At 39.0% G+C, this 26658-nt stretch overlaps 1 protein-coding gene across 1 annotated transcript in view; it reads left to right on the top strand.

The window, feature by feature from the left end:
* IRS2 (insulin receptor substrate 2) overlaps positions 1–26103 on the top strand; it is a 35445-nt gene extending 9342 nt beyond the window's left edge. The window contains exon 3 of the mRNA XM_073614493.1: positions 23875–26103. Within this exon, the coding sequence (XP_073470594.1) occupies positions 23875–23879 (5 nt within the window). The 3' untranslated portion in view covers positions 23880–26103. The remainder of the gene's footprint in view (positions 1–23874) is intronic.
* Positions 26104–26658: the final 555 nt, after the last annotated feature.

The raw sequence follows: 26658 nt of genomic DNA, 5'->3' as shown, positions 1-26658 counted from the left end.
TCATACACAGCATAAAAGGTAACAGCTGTTGTGACCTTCTTGTACCTTGAGGGCAAGAACTTCCCTATAGGGATAGAAGCACAACCCCTATTATTGATTTAGAAAAAGTTGCTGTTTAACATATCTGCTTAGGGTTGTGCAGTATATGCTGGAAGCCATATATGGTCATCTTCTTGCAGCTTATGTTACTTTTGTATGTTCAATTTGCACTTGGGTTTGCTTAAGGTACTTTAATAGTGTTGGTCTACCCTGTTACATTAGGTATTTAAGTAGTAGTGTTTGGTCTAACCTGTTACATTAGGTATTTAGGAGCACTTGCTAAAAACTATAATTTACATTTCAAGGAAAGGGAACATGTGACTTTCAGACAGTCACTCTTACACAAGTTAAGTGCATCAGTTATTTAACAGTAATGATAACTAACCCATTCTGGTTTAGCTTGTACTCTCCTGTCACAGCAGGATGATTCTGGTGTCTGCTTTCCAGCTAGTATCAGACACAAATATTCCCTTTGAACTAGACCATTGTTTCTTCTATTTCACCTGGTACATCATGTTCCACTCCTATTTTTTTTTTTTTTTTTTTTTTTCCTTTGACTTTCCCATTGTATTAAAACCCAGTGACTGAATCAGCACATACAATCTTACTTCTATCATAGGCAAAGTCCTACAGCAAAAAAATACTGGGTTAAATTGGTATACACTGAGACTCTGCTTCACCTTTTCAAGGACATGAGCAACCCAAGGAAATACAACTGCTCCATAATTGTGATGAACACTGGGATTTCGCAATGTTCTGCAAGTTTTTATAAAGTACTTGTGGGCATTTTCACTCTGTGTACTCTTTCATTTACTACTGTCTACATAATATAAAATCTACTGGGAAAACTTATGGACTCGAGTATAAGCCTAGGGTGAGAAATGCGCAGCTACTGTAAGTGGAAAAGAGGGTCAACAATGCCCATTTGCAGCCTCATTGTGCCCATTTGCAGCCATAGGTCCCCCGAACTTCAAACTCGGTAGTTAAGGGTTCCTAGATGCCCCCTAGCTGCAGCCAACATTTGGGGTCTCTGGACCCAAAGGGTCCTGAAATGACATTGCTGCAGGTGGATACAGTTGTCCAACTTTGGGGCCTCTGGGCCACTTGGTGCTAGGAACCCCAAATTTGGTGTGCAAACCCAGTGAAACTAGCACTACAAAATATCCAAAGCTGGGGTTCCTAGCACCAAGTAGCCCCAAGATATGGGGCCCCAAAGTCAGTTCGGAAAATGTCATTCTCTGCTGCAGAAAAGTGCTTGACTCGAGTATAAACCAAGGGGAGCATTTTCAGCACAGAAAAATGTGCCGAAAAACTCGGCTTATACTCAAGTATAGATATTAAGAAATATTAAGATTCTGTAGATGTATAACCCTTGTGTGGAAATAAATCTAGCATGCCAGAGTGTTAGGACGGCAATGTTAACTGCTGAGCAACTATGATATGATATTGGAGTTTCAATGGTTCTGCCATGTCTTCCTCAATGTCAGGTGTGAATGTGCTTCTTTAAGATGACTCATTTAATAATAAATACATGTGCCTTTCTACTAAATGGACATGTAGTGTTTCTCGAAGAGTTAAATTGTTTCTGTGCCAGTCTACCTTTTGAGTTTTAAAATAGAATGCTGCCGAATTTTCTGAATGGAGAGTTTGTTCTGCAGTGAACCTAGAACAGTTGCTGCTTAAGGCACAGGAAGTGCTTGCTGAGGATTGCCTCTGATTACTTTTAAGATGGCAAGACAAGATTACATTCATTTGTTCTCTATATATAAACAACATATTGAACATGGGAAGATATTTGATCTGTCTGCATTTACTAACAAAGTATACGCTTAACATCACTAGTGTGTGCGATCAAAGGGGATTTGAAATAATATTTAAGCGCCACTTAGGAATAGTTTATGTACTAATTAACTCCAGTTGTAATGTATAGCACTGTTTATGCAGAGAAGAACATTTTACATGAAATTAATTGCTTCACGGTAAAAGAATCGCGCATAGGTCCTTCTACTCTACAGGCTTGTTCACATGGTGACACGATTTGCCCTGTGGTTAGACTTGTGAAAAAATGGGGAAGTTTCAGGGTTGTTTTACTTGGAGTGTGAGCCCTAAATGATTAAACCCTGGTTGACACGCATGCGGTGTGGGAAACGCCACGTTCCCTGCGTGTTTCCCACACTGAATTGCAATGTGTTTGCAGTCTGATGCGGGTGTCTTTCCAAAGGTAACGACCCACTCCAACGGATAGCAATTGCAGGGCGGTTTGCCTGAACTGGATCACTTGGTACAAAACTACCATGCATTCAATTTCAATGTGGCTGCATGTCTTTGGTCTGATGTGGCGCGATTTGAGCCCATTCAAAATGAATGGGTTTAAATCGTACCGCACTGAATCCGTATGTGTGTTATAGGGTGAACCAGGGCTAATTCAGCTGCTGAAATTGCTTTAAAGTGATTGTAGTGTGTATATGTGTATATATGTGTGTGTGTATGTGTGTATATATATTAATTTTGCCTCCTTTTCTTCTCTTGAATCCCCCACTGGGGTTTTCCTTCCCCCTTCTTCCTTCCCTTTTTTTTATTTTTGGTGCCCCATAGGAAGCCATGTGCTGTGGATGCACCCGTACGGGTGCGCTCCGGAGCCAGTCTCTGAGCTTCCATAGACCACAGCATGACTCGCCCCTGCTCATTCCTCAAAGGATTTGACTGAAAGGAGCCAATGGCTACCACTGCTGCCCAATTCTCCTGTAAAAAGAGGAGACTGGGGCTGCAGACAGGGACAATGCTGGATCAAGGGAGAACTCTGGTACATGTTTAGGGATGGGGGTGGGGAGCACTTGTATTGGAGTGTTTTAAATTTTTGCTTTATGCTTACAATGCATTAAAGCGGAGTTTCACCCAAGAATTGAACTTCTGCTGACCGAATTACCCAGCCCCCCCCCCCCCCCCCCGCTGTCTTCTGGTAGAAACACAGGTCCCAGAAGACAGCAGGGACCACTCGGAACGTGCAGTGCAACTCATGCATGCGCAGTAGGGAACAAGGCTGTGAAGCCGCAAGATGCCAGTGCCTCCACCCAGGAGGGACCGGTTGGTTTCGAGTGAGGACGTCGCTGGCGCCCTGGACAGGTAAGTAAGTGTCCTTATTTTAAAAGTTAGCAGCTGCAGCATTTGTAGCTGTTGAGAATATATATATATATATATATATATATATATATATATATATATATATATATATATATATATATATATATATATATATATATATATATATATATATATATATATATATATATATATATATATATATATATATATATATATATATATATATATATAAATATTATAAAATTTTTTTTTTTTTTTGGGGGACCACTTTAATATCACTTCGTTCTAAACTGCTGACTGAAAATTGCTACATATGCATAAAATATGTAGAATGCATAGAGCTGTAAAATAATTGGCTTCCTGAAAAAAAATATTTCTCTAGGCTTCTTCTAACAATGGTCACATGACTAGCATTGAGGTCTTTGTGACCAGGTCTTGGAGGTACTGATGCTTAGGCAAAACAAGCCTTCAACATTGCCAACCTTCTGCCAAAGAATTCGAGATCTCTTCAGAAGAGGTGTTTCGTATCTGGTCGTATCCCACATTTATTTAATGAAACACTGTTGCAACCTGTAGCCTTCATGTGTCTGTAGAAAATAGGATTGGCTTTAATGCTGTGGAATGTGTAAAATGTTTGAGTTTACAGAAAAGTTAAAATTGTTTTTGTATTGTGCTGGGATACGGAACCATAGCTGACATATGCTAACATTCTAAAAAATGCAATAAATGTTTATAACCAATGCAGTTTCTTTAAAAAAATAAAAAATATGCAGAGCTGCATATTGGTGAGAATGTTGTTGAACTGTTTTCTCAACCATGAGAACTAGAAATTGGAATTTATGATTCATAACTTTCCTCTAGCATTTGACAAACAGATGCTGTAAACTGCCTTGAAAGGAATGCAGGCAGGTCAAAACGTGAACGGTGTTTTTAAAACCGGTGGTATGTAAAAAGAAGACTCTAAAGAGGAACTAAACAACGTTGGAACTAGCTAGATTGGAACCATTAGCCAGATAGGATTAATTAACATGCATGTGTGTTCTTGGAATCGTAAAACTCCTGACCTGTCGAGGTTCTCAGGCCTCCCCATGCTTTATATGCGTCATTTTCTATCTGTATGTCGTTATTTGCTCTAAGCATGAGGTATGTGTGACATTGTATAATGCAAACAAAGGACACAACCTCTCTGGGTGTCGCCTAACTGGCAGCTGTAAGATTTCTAATAGATCGAGCATTGCAGCTTAGACTTCTAGTCCTGTGGGCTGAACAAGAGAAAATCAATGAATTCTCCCAAACACGCTAAAGATGGTCAAATCGCTCCATTGACTGTGTTGATGGGAGAATCCCTCCTGCGGAGCCATTGTTTTCTCTGGGCAGGGGAAGCCGTCCTCGCTGGGAGAACACAATGATTATTGCTGGTGGCTGAAACAGCTGCTAGCAATAATCTCATGTAAAATCCAACAGGTTGATTGTACCTAAGTCGATCGCTCAATCAACTTGGGTACATTCAGCCTGCCCATGTATGGTTCGAATCTCGGTTGAGTCCTACTGAATGTCTATGGCTGGCTTAAGATTTCTCTTGTTGAACCCCTGCCGGATAAATTTTGAGAAATCCCTTGCTTTACCCATCCCTAGTATAGATAGAGGAATCTCCTCTGCTGGCTTTTATTGTATTCTGACAGCCAGCACCCGCAGCTGTCACCTGAACAGTGCCTGCATCTCATTGGATGCAGGTGTACTGTTCACTGACAATTTTCCACTTGGCTCCTTTGACCAAAATCGACTTGTCAAGTTGGGTGGTGCTGACAGGGCCTCCTATGAATCATCCGATTCAGCAGCAATAAGTCCTTATTCGATCAATGTATGACCAGCTTAACAGCGTGGATGGAAGAGTCTCCACTGCCGCCATTATATACAGAATGCAGCATGCCGCCAAACAGTGACTGCATTTGATATCCGTCAATATTCAGCCAATTTCCCACCAAGCTTGGGTGATTTTTGTCGAACCACATGGTGCTCCTTCTTCTTTTTGGCAGATTGGAGGCAGATTCCATTGGCTAAACAAGAAGAACCCCTGAAGCTGTAAAACATTTGTAATATGCTTCTAAAAAAACTTGTTGTGCACTTATAAAAATGCTCAAACGCTCAAATAAAAAATTGCTCTGGTAAGGTGTGAATGCAGCCTTAGACCTGCCTGTGGCCAGTCTTGGCTATATATCCAAGGCAGGTTAGTACAGCGATCTCCCCTGCTGTGCCATTGTCAGAACACAATGGCACAGCAGGGGAGATTGCGGTACTAACTTTTTTTTTTTTTTTTTTGGGGGGGGGGGTTTGAATGAGAAAAAAAAAAAAAGAAAAACTACCTAGTAGTGTGTATGAGGCTTTAATGAGGTTGTAAACCTCAGAAAAAAACAAACACACAAACCCTGCAAGACAAAGGCATAATGCGCTAGTATGCATTGCATACTAGCGCATTATGAAATACTTGCCTTAGAACAATGCCCTGGATCAACGTCGGCACTCCTGAGTACAGAGCGGACATCTATCACCAGAGTTACTTCCGGGTTCGTGGCTCTGGCACTGTGATTGGCCGGAGCCGCAATGACGTCACTCCCGCACATGCGCTGCCGGTCACGGCACAGCTACTGAAGAAACGCCACCAGTGGCTCGTTTCTTCAGTGCGCTGGTGACGGCAGCAGTGCGTATACTGAATATCTCCAAACTCTGAAAGTTTAGGAAATATTCAAGGTACCTACAGATAAGCCTTGTTATAGGCTTACCTGGTAGGTAAAAGTGGTGTAACAGGGTTTGCAACCACTTTAAAAGATAGCCACTCGTACAGTATAGTATCCTACAGTGACGAATATGTAGTGATCTCATATCTGACACAGTGTAGGAGAGTGGTACAAAAGGTCACAGGCTACGTTTTAGGTAATATAAAAAAGACTGCCGGTAGAGGAGACTGCCCTTCATTCTAAAACTTTTATGCCTGAAAACCAACGTGGCCCAAAGCCAGCTCTGTGCTTGCTTTTTAGTGTTTTGATATTTTTAGGCTGAATAGGACACAATTTAACGGCCAGAATGTGCACATTTGACTAACACCTCCTTGATAATGAAGTCCTTGATGAATATAAATAGCTCTAATAAAGACGAGGAAGGATGCTGCCCTGAAAAGACCCCAGGCTTTGCCTGTGAGTTCAGGATTAGTGTGTGTGTTGAAGCTCAGCATGTGCACAGTGCCAAAAATGTATTCAAGGTCAGTGGATGTCTGAATGAAGGGAGCTAATCGGTTTTATTGGGAGAGGAAAGGTACTTGCTTGCGATGCATGTAATTATGCGTGAGCAGATGTGAGCAATGCAATTTGGGGGTCCTTCTTTTTTATTTTATTTGACAAAAAAAAAAGAATCCGGTCTCGAGTAACTTTGTAAAAAAAAAAAAAAAAAAAGTTAGTCGAGACCGGATTCTATTTTTTTTTTTTTTTTACAGTCTTAGAAATACAAAGCTTTACGTAATTATGTACATTCTACCTATATGTGATGAATGAAAACCTCGTAATGGCTGGAATAATGCCTACGCTGATCAGATTCCAGTTTTTTAATGTATTTTTAGATGGAGGTTATATTGTTAAAATTTACTATGGGTAAGATCCCCATAAAATACGTATAGTTTGACAAATGTGTATTTATTGTTTATATAGGTAAGTTACAGGTGTGGTGTGTTGTGTGGTGTGTTTTTTTTTTTTTTTTTTTTTTTCTTTATAGGTAATAAAGATTCTTTTGAAGACAGACTATTTAGTGCTATAGATTATTCTCTGTCATAAACTATAGTCCAGATTTAGTCTCTATCGGTGATTATTAGACTCGTGTGGTGTTGGCACGACAGAACAAAGGGCGCGTGTGTGTTTTGTTGTTTGTTTTTATATTATTATTATTATTATTATTATTATTATTATATAATTTTTCTTTTTCTTGTAAATTTTTAATACACATTTGTAGACTGGGTTTGGCTATACAGAGATCTACAATAAGCCAGTCTGTTATCTGTCTCACTAGAGCTGAACTGACATAATTAACTTCATTTTCTAATCACTTATTGAATTATGTATCGCATCATGTTGATTTTTTTTTTTTCTGTATCATCTGTAATTTCTCTTTCCTTCCTGTCTGGATGATGATGATGAATGGGGGCAAGCTATGCACTGGATGAAAATAGCGAAAGCCAATTTGCCCTAAGATAGCAGCTCTTGTTATGCGTTGAATATGTATTAGCGAAGGTGTTTTACAGGTTTTCTTGTAGCAATCATCATCACAAATAAAGGTTTGTCTATTCTGTATGGAAATTGGCTCTTCCGTGTACAGAGAACCAGAGATTCCTGCCAATCAATGGAGATTCGGTGTTGTTGTTTACATTTTGTATGTCCCATCTTCCAGGAGAACACTTCCTTCCTCGGCAGATGGCAGCCTCAAGGCCATGCACCTGCCATGACAAGCAAGACACACTAGTAATCTACCCCAGCACTGCTGCTGACAATAGGCTAATGATTGCATACCATCTGCCTCCCAGGCCTAGTATAAAACAGAAGAACGGATTTCTTCAACAAGGGAATGGCAGATTTTTTTTTTTTTTTTTTTTTTTTTTTTTTTTTTTTTTTTAATATAGACAATGGTGACAAAGCAAGATTAGAGGACAAAGGGGGCAGTGCACAACTTGTTTTGAAGGAGCTTAGTCTAAGCTATGAAGAGCCATCACTTTCATTCAGCCCCTTGAACCCCTGGGAATTTCCTAGGAGCATGTTCAATGCAACCTGCTACTACACTGGAATAAAAGATTTTTTTACTTTTTTTTTTTTTTTTTTTTTTTCTAGTGCATTTTCATGTATCTGGACTATAGTCTGGAGGCCTGTGATCTTTTCTAATCAGCTTGTGGTATATTGAAAGGAATACACAACCCCCTGTGCTTCCTGCACTTGTGTGTTGTTTGTTTTTTTTTTTTTTTTTTTTTTTTTTTTTTTTTTTTTTTTTCAAAAGCTGGTCAAAGTGCAATTCAAGACTATCTATAGTAATATGCTTGAAAAATGGAATGTATGAGCTTGTTGAGCAGGTTCAAAAGGTTTAGAAAAACAAGTAGGAATTCAACATTCTCAGTATCATTAAACGCACTCTCGTACAAAAGTCATTTTTGTTTTTCCTGTTTTGTTTTTTTTTTAACAATATACTATTATGTCGTACCCTTTTATTTTATTGATCTTGTATCTTTTTAAATGATATGGTTTAAAGCCCAATGGATTTCAGTTTAAAGTGATATTAAAGGCAAAATTAAATAAAGAAAAAAACAAACGCATACATTAGGCATGCACCGAATGGGTTTTTTGGTGCCGAAACCGATACTGAAAATAAATCTTCCTTGATCCCAAAAACCGAAACACCAATACCGAAAGTGACTGGTTTTTAAAAATATTTTTATGCAGAAATGGTACAGGAGATGGTCAGAGACTGCGGACATGGTACAGGAGATGGTCAGAGACTGCGGACATGATACAAGAGATCAATGCAGCCTCACCAGTACCTGTCAGATGCAGCCAGCCAGTGTCCCCAGTAGCGTATCCAGTGTCCCCATTGCAGCCAGTGGAGGGAGAGGAGAGCCGTCACCGCCTGTTTGATTACAGCGCCGGGAACATCACAGCTTTCATTTCATTAGCTGTGTGTTCCCTGCCGCACGCCGTCACATACAGCCCCTCCCCCTTGTCCGGGGAACCTTGATAGACAGATCACCCGTCCCAGGATTGAAATGAAAGCTGTGATGTTCCCTGCGCTGTAATCAAACAGGCGGCGGCTCTCCTCTCTTTCAATGATATAGGAAGCCCCCCTGATAGGCGGCACCAGGGGTGGGGGCCGAGCCCCACCCCATTTTCGACCCCAGTATCTGCAAAAATTCTCTTTTGGCTTTTTGTCGAAAGGGCCATTTTCGGCTGATATGTTTCGGTGCCCAAAATTTCGGTGCATCCCTAACATACATACCTGCTCTGTGCAGCGGTTTGTGCACAGAGCAGCCCCAATCCTCCTCTGGTCTTTCCCTCCTGTCGAGTGTTCCCAGAGCAAACCGCTTGCGACAGGGGCACCTAAGCAGGCATGCTCCCGAGCCGCTGCTCTTCGTATCCATTCAGACACGGAGCTGTGGCTCGGCCCTGCCCCCTTTCTCTCCTCATTGGCTCACTGGCTGTGATCGACAGTAGCAGGAGCTAATGTCTCAGCCAATGAGGAGGGAGAATCCCCAGAGAGCTGATTCTCTAAAGCACATGGCTGGATAAAGAGTGAGCTCAGGTAAGTATTTGGGGGGGGGGGGGGGGGCTGCTGCACACAGAATTTTTTTTTTTTTTTTTTTTCAGGCATTTAGAACTGCTTTAAATCCACAATAAGCCCTGGAATACATAGAGCGTATTGCAAACACTTATTAGAATTTTGTGGTGCCTCTGCACAATACGGTAAATGTCTGTGTCAAACATTGCATGCTCATGTACCTGTTGGAGAGAAATTGCATCAAGACACGGGGGGTTTACTGAGGCCAGAGTGTTCATACTGGACACTCCATCCTCACTGCACATTCAGGCCTCCGGCAGTATAGCATTATTGGTTGCTAAGGTGACAATCTAGTAGCAACCAGTGACTCCCCAACCACTTAATCCCCAGCACCATTTAGATGCCAGGCAGAAGAAAGATTCCCATTATTGACCAAATGTGGCCATTACCATGTATTGGTAATATCAGCCAGTATAGCTAGGCCCATTTGTTTACATTTAGCAGTTTGGGGGATCTTGATCAAATTTGGCTGTACTTCACAAAGTCATTTTCGGCAAAGTGAATAAAGAATACTTGCACTAAGTCAGGGTCGCAACTAGGCTCAGTTGATGGGGAGCATGATTTGGAGTATGCCTTCATAAATGTTCATACTGGAGGAATAATGGCTCTTGAACTGCAGAGGCAAGATTAACACGCAGACTGAACCGTAAAACAGGAAGCTACAAAACAAGGAACAACATGTATACTTATTGCTTTTGACATTTTTAGCTAGGATAACCTACCAGAGGACAGTTTACTAAGATTAGAGCAGACAGAATCTGGAGCAGTCATGCATAGCAACCAGTCCGCTTCTAGCTTTTGTTTTCAAAGGGTAACTGAAGCTAGGAGTTAATTGGTTACTGTGCACATTACAGTTTTAGTAAATTCCCCATTGCATGTTTTATGTGTTTTTGATTAGCCTCTTCAGTAATTTTTTTTGACATTGCCATTTTTTTCCATGGTGCAAATGTTTTGATACTGGTCTATTCTTTGAAATAGGCCAAGATGTTCTCACTAAATTAAAAAAAAAAAAAAAAAAAAAATGTCCAAACATCACCCAGAGTTTATACAGTATTAAGGAGGATTATATGACGCATGGATTAGGCATTGTTGAGCAGCTTGGTTTAATGGAAAGGGTCAGAGATGGTGGCATTAGTCTAATACCAAACTAGTTGATACCAGTATCAACAGGGAAAGTTAACAGCAACTTGAAAGACATATCTAAATAACTCTAATTTCTGTAAGCCTTCATGATATCGCAGATCATTTTCTTTGTGTTTTGGTTTAGGGGCATTGGCTCTGCATCTCTTAACTGCACACAGGTGTACACTTTTTTTCTTTGTACTGGTTATATGTTAGATGAAACTATTTTCACTTTTATATCTTTAAAAAAGTAATCATGCGATTTGTTCATAGTAGGAAAAAAAAAAGCGTGAACACGGCACAATAGGATCTGATTGGGTGATAGAGGGGGAATAACTGAGGAATGTGAAGGCACCAGGGGGTCACAGATAAGAAGGTGGAGGAGGAATGGCTACTGATACCATAATCAACAACTGGCAAAACAAAAAACTCTGAATCAGGCATTACCCAGAAGGCAAACGAAAACGATGCTGACAAATCAAAACTTGGCAAAAATAAAAAAAAGTTTTGATTTGTCAGCATCGTTTTTGTTTGCCTTCTGGGTAATGTCTAATTCAGAGTTTTTTTGTTTTGCCAGTTGTTGATTATGGTATCAGTAGCCATTCCTCCTCCACCTTCTTATCTGTGACCCCCTGGTGCCTTCACATTCCCCAGTTGTTCCCCCTCTATCACCCAGTCAGATCCTATTGTGCTGTGTTCACTCTTGTTTTCTAATCCTAGCTGCCTTTTTGGGGGACACTTCTGTAGGACAGCCTGGAGACATGAAAGTGGGCTCCATGTTCTTCAAGTTTTGGCACTACCTGTCCCTGGTTCCTTGTGGCGCTGTCTCCACTCCCTCCTCTCTCCCATGCCGCCCCGTACAGCCTCTTTGGATCAGTGCCCACCTCTTTCATCCATTGATAAGGAATCAAGCTGGAAGGGTTGAGGGGGAAATGGCTAATTTCATGTTCAGCTTTCTGCTCCTCACCTGGCTCCCCTGTGGTGCAGAGTGCCTCAGGCACAGCAAGGTGGTGATCACAACCTGGACCAGACATATGGAGCTTCGCTTTCTTGCCCCTGGCAGAGGCATATCTGATCCTCCATTCTATTGCTGTCACTTCTGCTTTGCAGGTCCTGGGTTTCTTGTGTGTGTGTGTGTGTGTGTGTGTGTGTGTGTATATATAGCCAGCAACAGAGTGAGATTATTCATAAGGCTACCTAGGCAGGAGCATAGGGCCTTTATAGATGTGTTTTAATGTGAATAGATAGGGGGAGGTAAATAAAAGCACTGATCTGCATCTGGAACTGCTCATCACAGGAAGCACAGTAGCATCAGGACATTTATTTATTTATTTTTTTTTAGATCTTTCCTACTGTTCAGATTCAGAATGTGTAAATGTACAGACTTAAAAACCCCGAACATAGATTGTGCTTGGGATTTTGTGTATTTACAGAAGTACAGGAGTATACCTGCATGCAATCACGAACAGCCATTCAAGTCTATGGGGCAACTGTACGCAGCACCTGCGGCTCTCGGGCAGAGAAATGCACCCAAACTTTAACTTGTAAGCTACCGGGTGGCATGAACTTTAAACTCAAGGGTTATGTAAGACTTTATTTAGCATGTTAGCAAGAAAATAATGGGTAATAACAGTACCATGTGTCTTCACTACACATGGGGAGGCTACACCCCAAAAGCTCTCAAGCTTTAGATATGGTGGCTGCATTTGTGTGTTCTTCTTTCTTTTTTTCTTTTTTTTCTTTCTTCTTTTATTCTTTTCCTTCTTTCTTCTTTCTTCTTGTATATCCTTAAAGCGGGGTTCCACCCAAATTTTGAACATTATCTCTATGCATTCTCTTCCTTGCCTAGATGCTGGCATGCTGTGTAGAAAAAAATTTAAATCGCCGTAATTACCTTTTTTTTTTTTTTTTTTTTTTTTTTTTCTAATCTTCTTAGCACTTCCTGGTTTTCCTCCCATGGGAGTAGGCATGTTTCTAGCCTCTCCCAGACCTCCCACAGTCCCCTGGGAGCTAGTCTCAGGCTTCCCAGCATGCATTGTGCAACAGCGTCATCACAACATCTCGGTGAATGCTGGGAGCACAGCATTCACCGCATCCAGGAAATACATGCTTGTGGGCTTCAAATGCCCACAATGAAGATGGAAACCGCCTTCAGTGAATTTTATAAGTTATTCTTTACAATGAAATCGGACACAGGCGGACTTATTACATAGAACATGTGAGTAGATAATCATGAGAAGAAAAGTTTGTGAATGAACTCCAGAAAAAAAAAAACGATAGGTGGACCCCCGCTTTAAAAAAACCTAAGCAGCCATCACATCAAAAAAAACTAGTAAGCTACAATATATTCAGCTTTGACATCCTTTAACTTAAAACCTATGCTTTTGCCCATGCATGGCAAAGTTTCACTTTCTATTTAATGGCAGCCCCACATTCAGTTTAACGCCCTTACCTTTGCTCTTTCATCATTCTGTTTTGTCCTCCTAAGTAGAGAGCAGGGCGAGGTAGCCTTGTGAAATACTTGCCCCATGACAGTGCTCATAGCTCGAACAGCCCTGTAGCAGCACTGTCGCATGAGAAGGGGACTGAGTTGCCTGCTTTACATATCCAGAAGTACCATGCAGTTTTATTAGGGGCTGCCACCAAAGTCCACTTTTGGCTTTTGAACCCCTTCAAGCCCCCTGCATAGGCAGTGCACAGGTTCAACTTAATATGTGTACCCAAACTAGTGATTGTGAAAAGGAATGGCTTTCTGTTTAAGATGAGGTGCGTACCGCTGAGGTTACTGCCGAACAAGTTTCACATCCCGTCTTGCAAATGTTTACAGAGTAAACTAAAGAACTGCCATTTGAACTTCTCATAGGGCATGCTCTGTTTCTGTTGAGAGCAAACAACGTGCTGATCTGTGCAATGATACAAGTCCCATTCCATGTTTATTAAAGGGGTTGCCCTCATTTAGATACCTTTCTTTTTCAATAGTGTTCCACCCAAACTAGCATTTTGCTGGGTCTCCCTACTATTTATTTATTTTTTTAACCTGGGATTCCCACTGTAACCTGATCATAGGTGTAGCCAGACAACCTCACTTTTTCTGGAGAATTTGTGGTGCGTTACTATGAAGGAAACCAGCTATGTAATGGGTTTAGGAGATCTTGAGTACCCCATTGCTTTTAGATGCAATATACATTCACATGACCTTGATGTGCAGAGAACGTGGTCCTTTCTCTAAAATTGTATTGGAATTGTTTTAAGAGGACTGTTGTGGTTTTTTTTTTTTTTTTTTTTTTTGCTATAAAAGCCCCTCCTGGAGGTCTTCTTTGAAGACAGGATGTTTGGAAAGATATATAAGGGGTTGTTGAAATCCCTAAGTGGTATCAACTTACGCATTTACTTACTTTCCCTGCAAAGGGACAGCAGGCAACTTGAAGTCCACTACATATCACCCATTCATGTTTTGGCTCTGTGCCTTCCCCCTCCTCTATATAATGCTAATTGGCAAAACATAATGGAAAGCATTGAAGCTCGCATTGCATTGTAGGAGCCTACCTTTTTGGTGATCCTGACCTGAAAATTTTGGGTGCAGGAATACATAAGCGCAAAACAAAGTGGAAACTTTGGTTGTGATGTGCTTCTATCTCTATTTAACAAGTACACAACACCAATACATTTTGCCCATGGGATTTTTATATGAGGCATATCACTGACAAACAATTTACATACATATGTGAATACCAATTTATTATTTAAATACATACACCTCACATTACATATATAAAAAAACTGATTAAAAATAGTAAGCTGGCTTATTATAATTATCATATTTCAGTAGGGGAAAAAATCCTTTTACTATTAATGCACATATTCTTTTCCGGATGTTCTCATATGGCTAAATCAAAAAAAAAATTGCATCCAGTAGGCTGACGTGTTCCATAAATGTCTATTCACTTCATCAGGAGTAGATGCTACTGCAAGTATCCACAGAATAAAACATCAAATATATAACATATTTAGCAATGCTAATAATATCACATAGCAAATTTATAGCTTGAGAGAGGGGTATGGCTTGATTCCAGCCCCAATGGTAACCGTAGAACTGAATCCTTATAAAACAACTTAAAATAATAAACTTGGTAATCCCTCCAAATGGTGACAGCAAGCAACGTCTGCCCCGAGAGTTGTGAGAGTATAACCTGCAGGGTCTTAGAAGAACAAACTGAGGGCAGATCCAGAACAGATGGAATTTTAAGGTTAATATAGCCCATGACATCACCAAATGCAAGTAAGTCTATAGGAAAAAAAACATTATATTGTTAATAAATATAAAAAAAAAAAAAAATGGTGACATCAAAAACGGACAAGGTGGGAAGTTAAACCCAGTGCTTTGCTACTGTGTAGATATAGTCAGATTAATAGGAAGGGTGCATAATAAAATATAATGCTCAAAAATTCAAATTGTATGATGATGTCTTATCCTGTAGATAATTGTAGTCGAAGCTACTCCTGATGTAGTGAATAGACATTCATGAAACATGTAGACATGCTGAATGCACTTTTTTGATTTAGCTAGGTGGAAACCTCTGGAATGAAATGTGCATTAATAATAAAATGTATATTTTGCACTTAGAAATGATGAATATATTAAATTGGCTTAATCGTTATTTTATTTTTGTTTTTTCATTTATGTAATGAGATTTGTATGTATTTATACAGTGCATGCATACAATACATGAGAGAGATGGCTCTAGATGGATATATCCATGTGTATGGCATGCAGTGAGTCATGACAAACCTTTTATCAGTTGGCTCTCAAAAGCTACCCAACAAACAAGCATAGATGTGCCCATTTATAGCTGAATCATCAGACTGCCAAATAAAACGATACCCTTTTCAGTCCCTCTATTTTTACTTACCAGGCGATTGATCCATGAAATGTAGAGCATGGGTATTTAAAGCAGAATCCCTATTTAAAATTTTTTGTGTGTAAGGGCTCATTCACTTAAAAATGCTGCGCTTAGATGCGTACAAAGCTATATTTTGTGTGCATCTAACGAGCAAGGCCCTCTGATTTCTCCTGTATTGAATAGTATTGTAACTGTACGGTTTGCCCTAACGTTGTAAAGCGATGCACAAACTGTTGGCGCTATATAAATCCTGTATTCTAGTAATTTTAAATGCAGAAATATATGAATCAGTGGGGCTATGTACACAGCTGCAACTACAAAAAAAATGCGTGCTGTTTTTAGCATAAAAAAAAAAAAAAAAAAAAAAATTAGAACACAGCGGTGTTTGGGGCCATACATATCTGTGTTTTTGTTTTTTTTGTTTTTTTTTTTAAAAAGTCGTTTGAAAACTGGTACGTATCTAAACATGAGCAATTTTAGGTGCGTATTGTGTGCAGAATCTTCTGCAAGAACCTATGTTCCGTGCACAAAATACGCACACGCCCGCGTCAACGAGCCAAGACAATACAAGGAAACATTTCTTAATTAATGGGGCAGTATTTCTGTGTAGGAAATTCCTTTCTGACACAATCGGCTCCCTTGAAGTGTACATCAATAATGTAAAAAAAAAAAAAATAAAATAATTGTTAGTAGTACATAGTAACAGCTTTGTACAATCCCAGGTGCGAATGATTTAGGAAGAATGGAAAGTGATTAGCATTTTCCTGTGGAGATATAAAAATAGATGTACTTGTTGCTCCGTGTGTCTTCTGTAGCAGCCTTGGGGCTGTCAAAGCTAGACTGCCAAACGGAGATTGTGTTTGCATAGTAATGTAACCAGAGGCTAATTGGTAAACTCGCAGTGAAGGACTGATGTATTGCCGCAGCCAAGCGCTGCCTTCGTATTCTGCTCATGTGGTTTTTACTCTTGCAGACTTTTTTTTTTTAGAAAATTTTTATGAATTTTCTCTCTATTGGTACCCACATCCTGATCAAGCAAGGCTTTCCTGTCTCAGGTCACTGTACAGCAAAAAAGAACTTTAAAATAATTGTAGAAATACCTTATTTTCGCTGTCAGCTCTTCATGTGACCTCTTTGATTTTCTTGCTTCCTTATCTGTCTCTAGTGTATAGAGGAGAGCAGCCACGCTCGGCCTGTTTACATTACCACATTGGGACCACAATTCCCTTGTGCTTCAGATGCATTGGGTATTGAGATCTGTATGAAGATGGTACAGAGTGGTATGCCTCTTGCAGCATGCAGAAGGCCATGAGAGCTGAAGCCACATGCTGTTTTAATAGGCATGTCAGTGAGTATTAATGTTCATTACTGGGTCGACATCTTAGAACATAACTCCACCACTAGTAACGTCAATTAGTGGAGATGAAAATAATATTGCGTCAGCACTAGTAACGTCCACCAGCGGCGCCAGAATTCATGTTCTGTCACCCATATTTTCTATATTCGTTTTCAAACACAAATTAACTGACCTCACAAATTTCATGCTTTCCCCCTTCTTTTAAAACAAAAAAACAAAAAAAAAAAAGGTATTTCCACTTTCACAGCCAAATTGGAATAACACCTACCTTTTTATGTTTTGTTTCATGTTCCCATTTACATAGTACTTTGAAAAAATATTTCAATTTGCATCTTCCCTTTTTTTCGATTTTCCTTTGTGGAAACTCCAGGGCTGATAAATCTATACAAGACTAAAATATCAGATATGGTGAGTGATGGTATTTTAAAACCTTTTTAGCATTGATATAAAAAAAAAAAAAAAAAAAAAGTCATCAACTTGGAAAAAGGGGGGGGAGCATGTATCCATGCAAGTGGGCATTCCCAGTGGGAAAAGGTAAACTATCAAAAATATTGGAATATTTACTGTCTATAGGTACCCCTAAATTTTAGAATATTCCAATTCTGTATCATATTTTCTTTTGAATTGTGCTTTCACATTTGTATGAGCGTAGTCGGGAGTTTTCTAGACATTCCCCATCGTATTTAATACAATGTCAAGTAAACGAAAAAAAATCTTTCTATATCAGTTCTTGTGGTATAGTCGCAGAAAGAAAAGAACATTTTGGATTTAGTTATGAGTTGCTACACCCTCTCTTCTTCTTCTTCTTTTTTTTTTTTTTTTTGTTGCCAATGTAGGGGTTATACTCCCCTTTATGTTTTCGTATACACAGCAGCAGGTTACAACCTGGGCCCCTTTCACATGGGGCAGATCTGTCTCTCCGCTGGTACCTGCTGAGCAGGCAGATGATGGGTACGTGTTCGCTCCACTATGCAGAGCGGACAAGGACAGAGCCCGCTCTCCTCTATGGGGTGGTTGGATGGAAATGGCCTGCATGCCGGTTTCCATCCGATTGTCATCCGATCCAACCCGCTGGACGGTTGGCAAACGTATCGCTATACATCTGTTTTCAGCGGATTTTGTTGGATCAGTTGCCTTTAAGCAGACCCAATCGGTCCACTGGTGTGAAAGGGGCCTTTAAGGATAAGTTAACTTCCTAAATAAATGACTGCACGTTTTTGCAGGTAAAACAAAATGTGCATTTACTATATACTACTTTTTTTATTTTTAGTAGCCTGGAAAGCATTGTACCAGCAGTCCGCAGATCACTGATGACATGCAGGTCTCCTGCAGACTGTCCGTGTGAGCTGTCTGCCCCGTACATCGTACAGCCAAGCAGTTTCACCCTGACAGGAAGACTCCATGAATATTGAACTACATTGAGAACTACAAGCCGACAGCCGCAAGGTATGTCGGGGCTTGTAGTTCCCTTTGTACACAGAGCTCTGTGAATGAATTACGCGGCCTTGTGAGTGGAGCCCCCACTTTAATATAGACCTGCAATAATTTAGCACTTTATATTTTGTCCAGTGTTCAGCTTTGAATATTACAGAAGAGGATGTTCTTTCCAAATATGATGATGTCTCAGGCAGGGTATCTCAGAACGCTTATAAATGCAAATGTTTACATAATGTTTTCCATTCACGTAGATAGTTCAACCTTTGCTTGTCCTTGTTTGAGGGAATCTCCTTATGCACACAAAGCAAAGGCAACAGTTATCGCAGGTTCCAAGTTGTGCGCTGATGATGATGAGTTTAGAGATTTTCCCACGTCACCAGAGATGGATATGATGTGAAAATTGGTGTGATGTTGACGTAGGACATATTGAGTCAACATCATACTAGTTTAGTACCTAAGAAATGTATTTCATCCAAATCAAGTGTGTAGTAATGTAAGCAGAACATCGTAGTGGAACAAACTCCTTTGACAAACTTTATCTTTCAGTCCGTATGAAAACAGAAGTCAGACAGGAAGCAGGAATTTCCTTATTTTTCCCTGTGACAGATGGGCCACACGCTAAAGCAATAGGCAGCTGTTCAGACCTGTGGCTGATCGCAAGAACGCAGAGGAATCCCCTTAACCCCTTCTACTCCATAGGCATTATTGACTTCAAAGCAATTTAAGCAGACTTTTACAACTTAAAAAAAAAAAAATGAAAGTGCTGCATAGGAGCAGATGCCACAGGAATCATTCCGTTACCTTTATTAGCCAGAATTACTTCTTCTTCATCTTCCCTTTTTTTTTTTTTTTTTTTTTTTTTTTTATGTGCCCTTCTCTAAACTACAGTCCTATTTAGAGTGGACTACAGATTCTGCTATGTTCAAAAATTGTGGAAATCTGTGTGGCGCCTGCATTGTCCCACAAAGTTCTCTTAAAGCTGTAAAGAGACCTCCCTGGTTGCAGGAGAGACTTTGACCAGTCATGTGACTAGGCATTCCTCCTGATTTTTCTTTTTTGCGTACCAAAGTAAGTGGAGCATAATGCACACTTATTTTTTTAAAAGCCACTTTATAAATTAGGTTCTGTTTATAATTTTGTTACTGCACAGCCAAAGCTGGCTATAGACTGATTTAAATTCACCCAAATTTAGATCCATCTATGGGCAGGCTGGTTATATTCTATCGATCAACTTCAGTGCAACCAACCTGTCGAGGGTTTTTTTTTTTTTTTTTTTATTTTTTTTTCACAATCCTTGATCATGGTATTTTGATAGCTGTGAAGCCCTCCGCTGTCAGAATACAATAGTGCAGCAGGAGGGATTCCCTCATCAACAATGTCTGTATTGATGGAGGAATCCTAGTGATTTTTCTTTCCTTTTTAACCCATGGTTGAAGAAAATAGAATTGCATGATCTATGGCAGCCTAATTCCTGCCAAGTGCCATCATCCTACTGTCAAGTGAGAATGCCTCAATGGTTAAGTGGATCACACTCATTGGACCAGGGGATGACAGTTTTTCGAGTTTGTCTACATCTCAGTGGGGACACAAATTAGTGGGGTGGGGAAAGCTTAGAACCATTCCCTAATTTTGACGAAGATTACACAAATGAAAATGTTCTAACAAAATTCTACTAGTGTATGGCCAGCTTTAAATACCAGTATATGTTTTCCCTGGAGCTATGCTTTACAGCAGACCTAAATTCTCTCAATCAACATTAAAGCAATATTAATTTAAAACCAAAATATTGTATATATTGCATCTTACCAATCATTAGATGTGGTAGCTGCATTTGTTTTTTTTTTTGTTTTTTTTTTGTTTTTTTTAGGCTTTCCTTCTGTTTTCACTTGGTCATCTAGCCAGTAACACGCCTCCTGTATTAGAGTGCCCCCACTCTGGATGAAAGAGCACAGGGACACCTTTTGGACAGCTTTTCTGAGCACCACAAACTGAAAGGCTATGTTTCAGCTTAGCCATTCATACCTTTTTAGCTCATTGAAATGAAGTGCCTAATTGTAACTCTGCACCATTTCTTGGTAGATCACATGATCTATTCCAGTTGGCTATTTTTAACTGACGCAGATGGGCAGTTAGCATGGACACTAAGGCCTCTTTCACACCATGGTTCAAAGACATCAGTTTTTTCCACACATGTGTACTTCTCTACAGTATGTGTACTGTTCGCACCACAACGTGCAGATTTTTTGTGCGCAAGAATCTGCAACGTGTATGCACTTTTCTGCACAGAAAAAAAAATTAAATGAAATCAACATTGGTGTGAACAGTGCACATAACTGACATGCATGAAAACTGATGTCAACGTACACAAAAACTCACATGAAAACTGATGTAAACTCGTGTCTCTGCGCCGTTTTCCCATCAGTTTTCATGCACGTATGGTGTGAATGATCCCTAAAAGAATGCAATTTTTTTGCACAATAATGGGTAGCACAGATTTTTAAATATTCCTGCAAAAGCAACAGTCGTGTATAATTAATAAAGCAAAGAACACCATGCAGCAATCCATGTTCTGTATGTATTGAGTGTAGTAGGAGATACCTCTGTAAACTTCCTGCTAGTTGTATACAGTCGGACAGATGAAAGCATAGCAAAGGTATTGTGATTTCTTAGTGGATTAGCACTGTAGAGGTTCCTACAGGGCATGCCACTGCTTTGCGTGCTGTAACCTGATCACAGGTGAATAATTCAAATACACTTCTGGAAAGTACTTTAGAGAAACAAATATTTTCAGCGTTTCTAGTCAAGTGTAATTTACATGCTTACTTGACTTCAGAATAAACCAGTGTAACGTGTTCCTTTTTACATTTTCAGTGAAAGGAAAGAGGAAGAGAGGTTTAGAAGGAAGTCTTCTATTTTTTTCAGCTTCAATTTTACAAGAATAAGCTATTGTAGAACAAGTGGATACTGTTGTGTGAATTAGAGGTGGTTTTCTTGATCTCATGGTCTGAATAGTTTACTGCATTCACACCATATTATTTTGTTTGAAATGGGGCCGCTTGGCAAGGCAGAGTAAAACATGCTGTGGTGTATAGTTATCATTTGGTGAACTTAACCATAGGTACTTGTTGGGTTGGGAACAGTTAGTTGTTTATAACCAGTTATCAGTTGCTGGTCCTTGACCAAAGGTGGTTATCAGTTGATGGTGTTATCCAAAGGTAGTTGTTGGTCTTAACCAAAGATAGTGATTTATAACCTGGAAACGGTTTATAAGTTGTTAGTCTTAACCAAAGGTAATTTATGATCTGGGAATGGTTGTCGGTGCTTTGGTACAATGGTTGGTTGTTTCTAGGATGGACAGATTGGTCATAATGTATGAGAAAAGACCATGGGTTATTTGTTTATGCCTGTGTTTGCAGTTGTGTAAATCTAAGTTTCTTCCTTTTTTTTTTTTTTCTTTCTGTCTGTACCATCAATTTCTTTTGTAACTTGTCTTTTGGTGTTAAAATGCCTGTGTTCTGATTATTGGATATTTATTTATTTTTTTAATAAGAATCTGACAAGAAAAGTTTTATCTGATGACATATTGTACTCACAACAGTTAATGTAAGTTGTCACATATTAAGGCCTCATGTACACTGCTGCTGGTAAACTGACCTTTTAGGAGCAGTTGGGCATTTTTTTTCAACTGCCCCTGAACTCTCCTCTGTTACCTTATCAGTACATGTACACAGGGTTGTTTATAGTTGTTTCTAGGCAGTTGCGTTTAGAGGCTTTTTTTTTTTTTTTTTTTTGGAACCCAAAAAAAATGCGTTCAGGAGCTGAGTTTAGAGGCATTCCAAACGCAGCTAAGCGCGGTAACGCGCTTTTAGCCACGTTTTGTTTACAGGGATTTTTCATTTTTGGCTATTTTGAAGAAACATTTATTTTTTTCTAAATGCGAATGCGGCATGTAAATGCAGCAAAAGGGGACGTTTTAAACGTGGGTTACTATCTGTCAAGTTAAATTGTTCAGGAGAGGTTGTAAAAACGTCCCGTGTGCATGAAGCCTTAAAGTGATGCTAAACTCATATATTTTAACATCAATCATTCTAAAATGTCAAGTATGTCATGGGAAAGATTTACTAAAACGGGTGCACTCAGAATCTGGTGTAGCTCTGCATAGTAGCCCGTCAGCTTCTAACTTCATCTTGTTCAATTTAAGCTTTGGCAATAAAACCTGGAAGCTGATTGGCTTCTATGCACAGCTGCACCAGATTTTGCATGATACATTTTTAGTAATCAACCCCATGGCTCTGGTGGTTTGTTTTATTTTTTAGTCTATCTTTTTTTTTGTCCTGTGCACACTCCATACCCCCCCCCCCCCGCACACTGATGCACCTCACTGCTATTAGTTTAGAGCGAGAAATGTGGTTATTTCTGGTCACATGCCTTGCTCATTATGCTACTATTTCCATAGAGCGGTCTGCACGTAGATGTGTAGTCTTTCCTGGGGGCATAGCGAATGAACATCGCTTCCAGACAACAGGAAGTTTTAAAATGGCAAACAAAGAAAAAAAAAAAAGCTTGTATTTGAGAGATGGAGGAAAAAAGGGGAAGAGATAGAAGATATCTTCTATTGTATTTAAACATACTGCATGTATTTTCATTTATAAAAAAAATATATACAAAATAGCACCACATTTGATGAGAAAAACAACCCTTCTGCCATAGAATTGTATTGAAACCAACGTGGATTTTTTTCCGTTCTAACGTCATGCAGCTATTTCTTGAGTGCTAAGTGATGGGTTCTTAAAGTGGTATTAAACCCACAAAACAATAATGGATCATATTGCAGCTTACCAATCATTAGATTGTGGTTGCATCAGCTTTCTTTTCTTTGGCTTTTTTCCCTCTGTTTTCACCTGGTGATCTGGCCAATAATACACCTCCCCTGTATTATCAACTCTGGATGAATGAACATAGGAGGCACAGCAGAGTGCAGCTTTGTCAATCTGGGGGGGTGGTAGTGTTAAATGTATTGGCAGATTTAGATACACTGACTAATGGAAGCCTAACATCAGATCCCACTTTTATAATCGGCTATAGTAAACAGTTTTAAGTAGTTTGTCTCATCCATGTAAACTGATGCATTCTGCTGGAGAGCTTGTAACACAACGGACTTGCTGGCTGGATCACCAGATGAAAATTGAAGAAAGCCTAAATAAGGGAACTAATACAGCTATCACATCTATGACTTGGTAAACTGCAATATAATACATGTCTGCATTTGGGATTAATACAGCTTTTAATGCTATAATCACATGAGTTTTGGAATGAGGTGAAATGACACCTCTGCACTTCTATGCACCAACAGTACTGTGTACAGGACACCCCTCATACAAGGAAGCATGATTGTGTTTTGACAGTTGATATCATAGCCGTCTGCAGATTAAACTAGAAAGAATTGTGTATCAATTAGGGATTTTTTCTTAAGTGTGGAGCTATCCTTTAAAATGAAAATAGACTGCCATCACATATCTAATATATATATATATATTTTTTTTTCTTTTTGCCTTTCAGAGTGAAGGTACTGGTTCCAAACTTTAATACGCCACAGAAAAGATCCTTGGGCCTATTTTGTGATCAGATGCTGCTAAAGTCTCCCTCTTTCCGCTAGTGCGGTTTGATTGGTTTCCGCTCAGGTATATACTGTGGAGGACGCGTGCCAGACAGCTACCAAGACAGACTTGATCTATTTGGATGGCATTATTTACAGTCTATCATTTTTGCTTCAGACATCATGAAATTCACCATGAACACCGCAAGGAATGACGAGGCCTTCATCAACTCTTCTTATTTATTCTTCTGTAGGCTGGGACGCCACGTAAGGCAGTAACATTACCCATATTGTCAGAAAAATGGTACTGCTCGCCCCTACCTCATGAATCAAGGAAAGTAATACATTTTAAAATATGGTGATATGTTGATTTTCTTTGTGCAATGAAGTTACTGAAGAAGTGTTCGGCCTTATTCTACAGCGAAAGAACATCTGCTTGTTGAATCAAAATGATTGACTTTGCAGTTTACTTGGAAACCTCATGACACCAAGTGGCATGGCAACTCTAACATAATGCAGTCGTGCACGTTTTGCATTTTCTCTTTTTAAATGTGGACCAAAAATGTGACTAATGGACTTGTTTTCTTCTCTTATGCTGTTAGACGCATGCACTACATGGTTACATAGAGCTTCATTTGACTCCTTACAAATTGATCTAGCAGATTACTGTATGTACACAAGCCACAGGCTGAGAATGGTGATTTTTAATTTTATTTTTTTAAATTTTTCTTTTTTTTTTTTTTTTGTTTGCTTTTTATCATTGACATTCGAAATGTATGTACGTTTTCAACAAGAGATTTTATGTGTTGATATAATATTACTACTATCGAAAACTTTTATGTTTTTTTTTTGTTTAAGGTACTTTTATTTTGAACGTTGATTGTAATACACGCACACATAACTGCATTGTGCTTAACCAAAAACGTCACCCTATGAAATATTCATCTTAACTAATGTGCTGTAACAACACTGCAGTTAATGGGCTAGCCTCTTGGCACAGCTCTTCCTGGCCGACCAGTTGATCTAGTATTGTCCACTGAATGCCACGTACCCCTCTGAGATTGCTTTGTGATCTTTCAAGCCTAATCTTTGAAAGTATGCCTGAAAGATTGCAGGGCGCTCAGCTCCATGTTTTCCATCTGGTGATATGTTAGTGGAAGGATCTTGCAGAGTTTTTTAAAAAATGGAGTGATCAGAGAAGGGCCCTAAATGTCCTGGTTGTAGATTTCAAACTGTTGGGCGATATGTTTAACATTACTCTTCTCGGTAAGTACTGCTTTATCAGGTATATGAATATTTTACAGCCTTTCTATTTTTACTTGGAAAATTTATCAGAGATATTTTACAGAAGGGGACATTATCCATTTTTTTTTTTTTTGAAGGTACAAGCAGAATCGTTGTATATTTTCTCAAAAGGACTTTGAGTCTCTTGAAATAAACTGTAGATCATTCACTTCCTAATCTTGCTAAATGTCTGATGATTTTTTTTTTTTTTATTTATTTTTTTTTTTAAACACACCAAGTCCTATCAAAGCCGAAAATGGTGGTGGGCTTCGCCATCTACTAAGTAAAAGGCATTCAATTCATTGTGACTTCTATTTGGGTAGCAAAACTTTTTTGATTTTTTTTTTTTTTTTTTGGCGTGTGGGGGGTTCAAAGGTCATTCCTTTAAAAGGCTTCCATTGGGAACCACATTGGTTTTGGCTCCCAGAACAATAGCAAATGGAGAATCGGTTATCTCTAACGCATACAATAGTTCATCTCTGAACAACAAAATTAATTTTTTTGACTCTAAACAATGGATGCAGACAATGTATTTAAAAACATCACGTCTTCCTGCTAACACAACAAAAAAGTCTTACTAAGAATGGATTGTATTTCCAGACAAGAGTGAATGTAAATTCATATCTTTTTCTATATCTCCTTTTTATAGTTAAATTCTTGAGGGGAAGGGGAAGTGCCGCTTTATAGAGTAATGCACAGACCATTAAGAGAACTGGTCTGTTAAAATGTGTACAGCATACTTTTATAAATGAATATATTGTAAAAAAAAAAAAATTAAAACTTTCTCAAATATTTTGGTTTAGTCTCCAAATCAAAAATTAATATTTGCTACCTTAAGTAATTTACGGCACTGAACGTTATGACCTGCTGAGGTCAATATTTGATTTTTTTTTTTTTTTTTATGAAAATATAGACCTATAGGAGAAATGTCTTGGTAGTATTGTTACCAGTCATATTAATGGTTGAGCAACATATAGTAAAACCTAGCTTGGCTCTGTAAATTTCACATGAGGCATATGCAATATTTAAATCTGAAGTTTAGTTTACAAACAAAACAACCAAAATGTACAGGTTTTGCAGAAACCCTATGGTGTATATTTACATATTTGTGCATTTTTGCCCACAGTCCCTTAAATTTAAAATATTTTGATATTGTAAAATTTAAAGGTTCTCAAACAGTATTTTATTCTTTATTTACTGGGTACATATTGTTTCTGAATATCAAGATGTTAAATATATTTCTTACAATTGTGGTATGACAAGAGACTTAACTTATCTTGCAGTGTCTTCCGATGGACATGGCGTGTGTGTGGGTGTATGGTATGTGAGAGATGATATATATAAATATAAATATATATGATGCTGCTGGAGACCTGGATAAACAAAACCTAGGGTAGTGCATTATATTTAATCTTTATTGATCTTGGATGCTGTCTTAATAGCCATATGCAATAAATACATTA

This window comes from Aquarana catesbeiana, linkage group LG02 (genome assembly GCF_042186555.1).
Source record: "Aquarana catesbeiana isolate 2022-GZ linkage group LG02, ASM4218655v1, whole genome shotgun sequence".
Taxonomy (NCBI): Eukaryota; Metazoa; Chordata; class Amphibia; order Anura; family Ranidae; genus Aquarana; species Aquarana catesbeiana.
The sequence above is the reverse complement of the archived record's forward strand: the minus strand, read 5'-3'. Positions and strand labels throughout refer to the sequence as shown.